Here is a 9,822-nt window from a genome sequence, read left to right as displayed (position 1 = left end):
AGGCCGTTCATTGATTCATATGATCAACGCTTTTCCTGTCTTTGTTGGACGCATTGCCGGATATACTGAAGTAGTAGTATAGTATAATACGTAAGCAAGGGCAAAACAAATTCGTATACATTGTTTTGTTGAGTCCGTTTTGTTACTTATACTTTGTTTTCTTATTTTAATGTTAGTTAATGTATTAATTTTAGAAGCATAATTGAGTAGATCTTTTTTATTGTTAACTAATTTTATTTGTTTGTCGTTTTACTATTTTACTTATTCCTGTAATTTATTAGATTTATTGTGCTAACTAACACATAGTTCTTAATTTATAATTTTTTTAACATATATAAGGACGGACGAGCCGTATGTTTAGTTAATTTATAAATTTAAATGGTTGAATATTGGCAACAGTACTAGGGAAAAGATGTAACTCAGGCTCATCGATTTTACTTTAGAGTTATTAAAGAAACAATTACTAATGAATTAATAAGCGAAACCTCGCACAATCTGAATAAAACATTTTAGGGTAGGTTTATTCAATTTCATGCATAATATTTAAGCTCACCTTTTCATTCGCTGATACATCATGATACATCCTACAAATGACACAAAGTAGGGCATTCCTTGCAGTATTTCCACCCAAAACATTTATTTTCTTTAATAAAACCCATACTTCTAAAGACAAATGGATGAAACAGCTAAACCCAATCATTCTTTCATTTATTCAACTACAAAAATAGCCTAGCAGTACATTAGTAGCAACGATAGCGGTAGTAACACGGGCAGCCCGACGGTGCTCAGAATGAAACATTAACCGAACCCTTCTCATCACTCTCGAGTGATTCCGCGTTATTCTTCCGCCCACCGTCACGTCGAGAGCGCTTGCTTTCGCTGCATCCAATCTGCCCGAGCGGTGTTTGGATGGAGATGTTGGGTGCGTTAAAGGCCAGCTCCGGTCCACCCAAGTTCACATCCACCCCGATGCTCTTCAGTACACCGCCAATGTCAAAGGTGCGTCGTTTGCGGATTAAAGTATCGCTGGCGTCGCGTTGCTCACGCATCGTCTCGGGTATAGGGACGTTTCTGAACACCAAACGGTTTGCCGTCTTGCCTGTACTCTTCGCAGGATAAGCACTGGGACGCGGCGGTAATGCATTCGCCGAAACGAACAGCACAACTGCACAAAACAGTACTGATGGGGCCAGCATTTTGAACTTTACTAACGTTTAGCGTCGTTGGAAATAACGAAAGAAGCTCTCACTATGTTTGGCGTTCGAGGTTTTCAACAATTAAATGTTATTAAAACGAGCATATTGATTTCATGGTTGAATGCGTGATAATGTGTTTTTAACTAATCGAGGTCGCGAATGTGCATCAAGGAGAAATTATAAAACGTGTTTAGTGTTTAACGGTTGAGTTTAACCGAATGTTCCTTTTCATATCAAAACGTTCTTATCGAAACATTTTGTACTAAGCACAGTGTGATGACATCAATTACGATGACAACGTAAATGACTCAGCTGGAAGGTTCCGATCATAACTAACTGATTTTTCCTCCCTTAAATCGGTTGGTTTTTGCCTTTTTTTTATAGGCCGATTGATTGTTCAGCAAACACATCATTCGCCTAATCACACGCACACCTCGCCGCTAATCTATTTTGCACGTGAGTAAACTAGGCGGCGGCATGCCATTGAACATCGGCAAAAAGGGAATTAGCGTCTTTTGCGAAACGCGTCAGACCTTATGATTGAGCAGCAAACTATCTTTGACTAAGTTTGTCATTGAGAGAGCGATGACATGGCCCCGGCTGGGTGCGGACATATGCTTGCCGCGAGCGTGAAAGATCCACTTAACCGAACGCACTTGAACTGGTGTCCTTCATCGTTGCTCTGTGGGTGGAAATTTTTGGGCGGAAGTGTGATCATTTAAATGATTTTCCACGCCGCAGGGTCAACCCATTTGTGCTCGGTTTTTGCGCACTTCCGGGTTAAATGAGTCAGCTTTACTTTGCATGCCGAAGAGTTTGGTTCAAATTGGTTCAGTTCAAAAAAAAATACGACAATTATTATTATATTTAAACTGGAATAAAAAAGCTGACAAAAGTTATTTAAACTGGAATAAGATGTTTTGTTTTTAATCGCTACGTTAGCAAATGCAAGCGCACCACCTATAGCTGCCCCTAATGTCCGCATTCCCATCGGATGCTATATAAATCAGATGATGAGCAGGGTAATTATCCACGGCACCACTGCGATGAAAGATATAATTACCGAAATTTCAACATTGGGCATCGAAACCGACAAAAATCGTCTATATTGCCAACACCGTATCACTGTTCCAGTTCAGTTCCATTTCGACCGCGACAGCAAAATGCCATCACGGACTCCCTACCAGATCGATCGCTTGCCCTTGGTGTTGCTGCTGCTGGTGCTGCTGTGCATCAGTGCAATCCATGTGACAATCGCTATCGAATTGAAGGGTACACTGGAACAACAACCGCATACTGCCGCTGATCATGTGCGTGAAATATTGGGCCGAGCATTCGGCAGTGACGATCGGTCACACTCCAGAAGCCACGGTGATTCCAGCTCTAGCAGTGACGAAAGAGGCGAATACGAACGCGATGGCTGCCGGTACCGTAGCCGCTCGGGGAAGTATTGCAAGTGTAAGTGCTTCGAGCGTCGCGATCGTCTGCGTTCTTGGCTGGCTGACCGACATTGAACGAAGCCAGCAGAAGCGTCATGAGAATTTTCTCACCGTCATCGTGACAATCGTGACAAAGGTGTTAATTTGCAATAAATGCTAATCATTGGAAATTGGTAAAAACCCCCGGGGGTAGTTGTCATCTATGTTGTGTGTCATCATCATGAGGTGGCTACTGTTGAGCACTGCATGTGTTCAATTGCATTTTCGTTATCATGATGATGATATGATCAAAATGTTGATCTAGTTGTATACAGCACCGGACATTCATTGCATTCCATGTATTCTCAATAGTAAGGGCTGTTTTTGAGTTGATCTCTTGCATTGAAACAAAAGACTTGAGCACACTCTGGCAAGCGACGAACCTTGAATTCGATCCAATCTTCGATATCCGAAATAAAACCAACACGAGCTGGGAAAACCCAGAAAGATGTTTACCTTTATCTGAGGGCAAGGACACCACATTTACGAGCACCGGATCAACAGTGGCGAATGATTCATTACTATCTCGTCAATGTCGATGCATGGATGTTGTAATTTTATGTTAAATCATAAACTGTCGATGCAACATGCAAATTTTGTAACATTTTATACTTAACCAAAATAATACTGAGGAAATTATTTGATAGAATTTGATTCCTCATCTCAAATCTCATAAATTGTTGTTTACGGTCGAAATTTTCGTCCATCTGGTACGAAAATAAAATAAAAAATCTCCGACGCGTGCAAGAATCAACAGAGACTTTCAAATAGACCGAGAGAGTCAGCCGAGGAACTGCGCCACTCGAACGAAACATGCTAATTCCGGCCGGCCCGTCCATCGCCCCCCGATGAATCACTGTCGGCGCCACGTAATGTGACTGCCACGAGTCCAATGTCAAGTTGAAACCGGCAGCATTAAAGCACTTCCCAAAAAGCGATTGAAAAAAAAAAACCGACATAGGGAGATAGTAGTGGCGGTTCGGCACACTAGCCGGACTGAGTCGCGTGATTACGTGCGCTCACTGCCGTCTGCAGATGGTATGTGCAGGGCTTCAACCGCATGGTAGCGTCCAGCGACACACCGACAGCATCTCATTCAAATTTTGGGTTGAGTCAACTACCTCTTGAGACACTTTTGTCCACCTGGCTTGGACAATGTGTATGCGGGAGCATGTGAAACAGACGAATTGTTAAAGGATTTATAGCCTATCAGTTTTATGAGCCACGGGGTTTTTAGGGGCTTCAAACATGCTTACACTGGTCAGTGCGCTAACGCTGCAAAGCCATGGCATGCAAAGCTCAGAACAATGTCTGCCCTTGAAAGAAAAAGTTTGGAAGATTGTGATGTAATTTGCTTGTCACTTGAACAATGCACACTGTTGTTTGACAACGAGCAGCTGTTTCTCCAACAATAAGTATTTAAAGGAAGCTCCAAGCTCCAAGAAGACATTACTTTTCTGACAACAGTCCCGATAGTGACAAGTGCTTGCAAGGATTGTACTGTGAATCCGTTGTCCAGAACTCAGCAATGAAGTCCATGGTGCTCCTGTTTGCGTTGGTGGCTGCTTCATGCCACGCTACGTCAACGGATCGAGATGATATCGCTGGTTCTAAGGATTCATCGTTGGCCTCGTTTCTGCAACCGATAGAAGCAAGAGTTCGCAACGATCAAATCGTACCGGAGAGAAGATCCCGAGAGCTAAGCTATCTCGGTGAGTGGCAGCCAAATGGCTCGGTGTTGTTCCTTGGGATCGTTTCTAAAAACCAAAACCATTTTTTTCTGCTCTCTATAGGTACTGGATACAACTACAACCCGTACGCAACACAGTACAATCCCTACAGCTTCCAGCATAACCAGTACAATCCCTACAATCCGTACGCCAGCAGTTTGAACGGTTATGGCGGTGTTGGAACGATTGGAGGTGTGGGAGGAATTGGGCTCGGTGGTGCTGGAGGATTTGTGGGAGGCGGTTTTGGGGGCTACGGATATCCAGGAGCCCACGCTGGATACGGAGTTGGCCAGAGCGGCGTCTATCCGTACAGTAATGGCTGGAGTGCGATTCAGACCCCCTACGGATATGGCAATCAGCTTGGAGGATACAATCGAGGACTTTACATTTGAAGGGTATGAATGATTTTTCACGAATGACGCCAACGGATGACTGATAATAAAGCTTACTACTTTGCAAAATATTTCAAAATCTCTTCCTCATTTAATCGAAGCATGTTGGCTTTGGTGTTTGAGAAGAAATGCACTTCGAAATGAAGAAATCTTCGAGCAAATTCGTATCGATTCAATTATTGCAATGCTTAGTAGCTGGATGGATGTATGGATGATCGCGATCGTATACAAACATTTAAAGATCGTAAGGGATAAAATAAACTACATTAACATAATTCATTATTCTAAAATTACCAAGCTTTTGCTGCAAATTCTTGCAATTTCATCACATTTACGCTCCGCATAAATGGAGGAAAGAAAAACGAATAGAAGAACAAAAATTTGATTGAAAGGAATCGTGCGTGGTTTAAAGGCTAATTAAAATGGCCAACGACTCGAATGTTGCGCCAGCTTAGATAATGGCCCTCGTCTACAAATGGCAATAACATCCGGATCTCCAAAAAGCCTTTGATCGGTCGAACAGTACGTTGTAACTGAAAACAAATCGCCTGCCCACCGTAGAACGTATCAAATCGAAACCGAAAAGCCTGTGACCCGAGTTGTGTTGACGGAACTAAGCAAACCCATTAGCCTCATGTAACCTCAGGAAATTCCTGACGATAACAAAAACAGCCGCAACAACAACAATACCATCGTGTCGAAGATCGAACAACCCTAAGCGTGCCCGCTAATACAACGGACAGTAATTAAATTCACAATAGAAAGAGACCACCGTCCGAAGCGAAGATAATACATTGACTTCCCTTTCCTTGATCCAAACCGAAACAATCGTGCAGATGGTTTCACCCGAAACAAAGACGCGGTCACCGACGTTCTACAGAGCATGGAAGCATCTCGATGCCCACCGCCAACAGTTCAACCACCGCCCCATCTCATCGCAGTGCCGTCCGAATTGTAGCAAAACGTTCGTTCCCGCGTCTCTCGCTGGACGGAGGCTGAGCAGACAGCAACAGATCTCTTGCTTCTTGCTTCGGTTCGTTCACATGATCCCTTCCCGTGGCCACGGGCATTCCCTAGCCACGCGCCGAGGTCACATGATCTCGCGACCGGTCCCCCGCGTCAACTCTCTTTCTCTCGCTACCTCTTGCCGACCTCTTTGATTTTGCGGCAGGTTGGTTGGATCTATAAAAATGAAACGAGCACCGCAGTGCAGCAATCAAACCAAAGCTGACCATCGAACAGGAAAGAAGGAACCTTCGAGGATCCTCGCAGGGAAAGCAGTTGTCCAGTGAACTATCGAACCTCTTCGAAGCTTTTCTTCTGCCTTAGGTAAGAGCCAATCGAGGTTACTTGCTCATGCAGCTAGCTAGTGTGCTCTGGCTTAGTGACTTGTAGAATCCGTCGTGATCACGTTAAATAAGGTGCTAACTTGAGTGTTTGTGCGCAGGTTCTGTCTGGACCGAACAAACAGATAAACAACGTCTTGGTGTCGTTGACAGTGGTTCACGGTGATCGTGGGCGGCGAGTTGTATAGTGCTCGGTCTCGTTTTAAAACAGAAACAGACAATGAGAGAACGAGAATTTCTTTCACAAAAGTTTCACAAAAGTTTGGTTATGTGATCGTGCTCTAGTTCCATCTGAAGGACTACATTTGATTCCTTTTTCAGTCCACTCATAATGCCATTCGTGTTCCGACAACTGTGTTAATGTTAGTCCAATTCAATTGCAGGAAACAAACGACAATCTTTGGCGAGAATGAAGGTCCATCAGTGCATGTTTGTGTTTGCCTGCCTCGTGGTGTTCGCGGCGGCCTTGCCCGTGGAGAAGGTCGATGAGCCGCAAACGCAGAGTGTCGCCCAGCCACTGGATATAGTTCAGCTGGTGCCCGAGCCCGAGGCAGCAGTCGAACGATCGACCGATGAGGAGGCACGCCAGAAGCGACACATTGGCTTCGGTGGCTTGGGCTTCGGTGTGGGCGTCGGATTGATTGGTGGTGGCTTTGGCGGCTACGGTGGTTACCCTGGATATGGTTACGGTGGCTATCCTTCGTATGGATACGGAGGATACCCCGGTTACGGTTACGGATACCGTCGCTACGGTTACCATTACGGAGGTGGTTATGGTTATGGCGGTGGTTATGGTCCGTACTTTTAAGAAGTTGAAAACGAATTAGGTACAAAGCAGTTCATGGGGATGTGAGCAATAAATATTTTGAATAAGAACTTGTTGAACTTCCGACTTTAGTTTTGTTATTTATTAATGTTAACTAGTATCCTTTCGATGACTTATAATTGGTACCTCTAGAAGAAGCCATTGCGAAGGCAGTGACAGGCGAAGCGACGAGAGTTTCAAATTTCATCACACTTATTGCATCACTTTGGGTCAAGGCCGTTCTGGGACATTTGGAGGTGCAGCAATGCGGCTTCGCTTCCTATTGTATTGCCCAAAACCGCGAATGAGAAACATTTCCCACAGAGAGAAGATTGAGAAACTGGTCTGTAGTTAGTAGTTGTGCGTGGGAATTTGGTCATGCTCTGGTTAATTTGTTTGCCTTCCATCATCGATGATTTGTTACAAGATGCCATGATGAAAGAAGATTTGCTGCAATGCAGTTCTTGATGAAATATTTATCTACTTAATCGTTCTTTTTTGTTTGCATGCGTATGCTTTGCATGCCTCTGCAAATTGTAAACACATTCCGTAACAATGTTTGAGAAAAAAAAGAAAAAAACAATCCCATGTCATCAGCGGTATCATCGCGGGACATCGTTTTCGAACCTGTCACGATTCCTCGCCGCTATATGAAGTATGTGTAGACGGGGAAGCACCTGACTCAGGCTGTTCCGTTAGATGACTATCGATTTATGAATGAATGGCCAGTGTGCGTACTTTAGATGACAAAGCAATAATTTTGTGCATTTCATTCGACTCCACGCTGCGCATTTCTTGAATGTAGCTAGTGGCCAATTACCATCCGATGATCGTGGGCAGAAGCGGAGAAAGCGCGCTGAGAGAGAACCAGTTTACGCAAAAACCGTTTAAATTGGTAAACGTTTAGAAGAGAAATATGCCCATTAATGTTTGATTCAAAGGGCAGCTAACGTTTATTCGGGTCAAAGGATGTATTTTTGATTATTTTCTTATGATAAAGCGATGAGACTTGAGTTTTTTTCGTGAATGGCATATGGAACTAAAATTGTTCAGCAACATAGGCCCGCAGTTTCAAGCAAATATACAAAAAATATGTCTATAAAAAGGATATAAATCTTGCGGAGTATTCGATACATTTTTGCAGTGACTATCGTAGCATCATGCTCGATCATCTGAGATATAAGAGTCGACATTGTTTCAATAAATCACTAATTTTTCAAAGTACCTAAATTCAAGTGAATAGTTCAATTTTTTTAATGATACGATAGAGACCAGCAATTGAAACCGTTGCTTTTGGACATCACGTTTTAAAATGGCGAGATGCACAAAAATATTTTCAGTTTTATTCCAAATGATTCTCTTTTTTTAATATTTATGAAAGATTTTTCGCTGAACAAAGGATGTAAAAATAAATGCAAACCATTAAATTGAATTCATTACTGAAAGTGAACTGAAACACTTATTCTTCGCTACTCGAAAACTCGGCATACATTTCTTTCAGCTCGTTTTCTTTGCATTTTACTGACAAACTAAGTGCCTTATGCATGTAGAGTATGCTATTTCGAATCACACTTGTTTTTTATTATTTCTTTGATCACATGCTGCAATTATTTGTTTGAGCTCTCCTCCTCACATTCCGTGCCGGCTGCCGGTTCAGTAGAAACCAAATCCTCGGCCATACCCTCCGCCATATCCACCATAACCGTGCCGGCGTCCATAACCGCCATGATATCCTCCGAAACCACCTCCGTATCCAGCTCCGTATCCGTAGCCACCATACCCGCCATATCCTCCACGGTATCTGTAATTGATGTTTGACCATGAAAGGCTCGAGGCGATCGATGTTCTCCATTTTGTTGATCATCACTTACCCGCCATAACCACCGTAACCTCTGCCGTATCCATGACCCCCTCGCTTCTCGCGGATCGCCTCACTGTCGGCACCCTCAACGTACGCGACTTCCGCATCCTCCGGATTAAAGGCCTGCGGTACGAGCGAAGGATCCACAAACGCTGTCTCACTCTCGACGGGTGATGCTTCGAGGGCCACAATGGCCAACATTACCAGCGCACAGCACAGATACACTTTCATCTTGCTTTCGTTTTCACTCACTCGTTATTCTCGACTCGACTCGGAATGTATGCTTCGCGCTGGGCGTTCTGGTTCGCTTTAAGCCAGCTAGAAATCCTGTTGTCGTATTTATACTTCGCCCTTCGGAGCCGGCTGATCAGCGGAGCGTCCCGGTTCTGGGATTTTTGCGGCGCTTGAAAAAACTTTACAGCATCGGTGAGCTATGTGTGTGCGTATGTGTGGTGTATTCGTATCATTTGTCATCAGCACGACGTGCTCCCAGCCATCAGACGGCATCTTCCTGGTGCTGTGGGCAGAGCAAACAAGATACTATACGCCCGCGACGCAATCACCTTCGCCTCCCCCAACACGTCAATCGTTGGTCGCGTTTATTGCAATCGCCCGAACTGGACACAACAGATGCATATGCCGGTGCCGATGGTACCCATCATGTTTTGCAGCTTAACGGAAAGGGCAACTTGTGTACAACCGGGGGCCCGGCAACGGTCGAAAGAGATCAACGATAGGACAGAAAACAAACCTGTTATTGTTATGTTTAAATGCGTGTGGATGGACCACCAATGGAACTGGACCAATTTCGTTGAAAAACCCTCAATATCGATTGCGTTAGGTTGTTTACCTTCAGCACGCCGGTGGTGGCTGCACAGTCTGCACATCTGTGGCGGCTCAGCTGTGAAGGCGCCCAGACGTCACTGATCGGAGCGACACGATGATTACTCATTGATCCGCCCCGAAATTGACGCTCAAATTGTGTATGTTTACAAAGCATTTTCCCAACCGAAA

The 9,822-nt window shown here is 44.2% G+C and overlaps 3 protein-coding genes across 4 annotated transcripts; 2 read left to right on the top strand and 1 right to left on the bottom strand.

Annotated features, from left to right (window-relative positions):
* The first annotated feature begins 4,202 nt into the window (after positions 1-4,202).
* On the top strand, positions 4,203-4,796 carry LOC126570426 (keratin-associated protein 19-2-like). The gene is made up of 2 exons (XM_050228166.1): positions 4,203-4,386; positions 4,468-4,796. The coding sequence occupies exons 1-2, from the start codon at positions 4,203-4,205 to the stop codon at positions 4,794-4,796; spliced, it is 513 nt and encodes a 170-aa protein (XP_050084123.1).
* A 1,224-nt stretch (positions 4,797-6,020) lies between these two features.
* On the top strand, positions 6,021-6,985 carry LOC126569477 (uncharacterized). Its single transcript, XM_050226580.1, has 2 exons — positions 6,021-6,125; positions 6,526-6,985. The coding sequence occupies exon 2, from the start codon at positions 6,552-6,554 to the stop codon at positions 6,948-6,950; it is 399 nt and encodes a 132-aa protein (XP_050082537.1). The 5' UTR covers positions 6,021-6,125; positions 6,526-6,551; the 3' UTR covers positions 6,951-6,985.
* Positions 6,986-8,499: 1,514 nt separating this feature from the next.
* LOC126568900 (keratin-associated protein 19-2-like) lies at positions 8,500-9,119 on the bottom strand. Of its 2 annotated transcripts, none has more exons than XM_050225579.1 (2): positions 8,819-9,119; positions 8,500-8,748 (listed from the first exon to the last, which is right to left on the bottom strand). In XM_050225579.1, the coding sequence occupies exons 1-2, from the start codon at positions 9,037-9,039 to the stop codon at positions 8,601-8,603; spliced, it is 369 nt and encodes a 122-aa protein (XP_050081536.1). In that variant the 5' UTR covers positions 9,040-9,119; the 3' UTR covers positions 8,500-8,600. The 2 variants fall into 2 exon arrangements, with proteins under 2 accessions (XP_050081536.1, XP_050081537.1); XM_050225580.1 differs by having other exon boundaries at positions 8,500-8,737; positions 8,829-9,110.
* Between the last annotated feature and the right edge of the window lie 703 nt (positions 9,120-9,822).

This window comes from Anopheles aquasalis, chromosome 2 (genome assembly GCF_943734665.1).
Source record: "Anopheles aquasalis chromosome 2, idAnoAquaMG_Q_19, whole genome shotgun sequence".
In the NCBI taxonomy this organism is placed as follows: domain Eukaryota; kingdom Metazoa; phylum Arthropoda; class Insecta; order Diptera; family Culicidae; genus Anopheles; species Anopheles aquasalis.
This window is presented reverse-complemented; position numbering and strand designations above follow the sequence as displayed.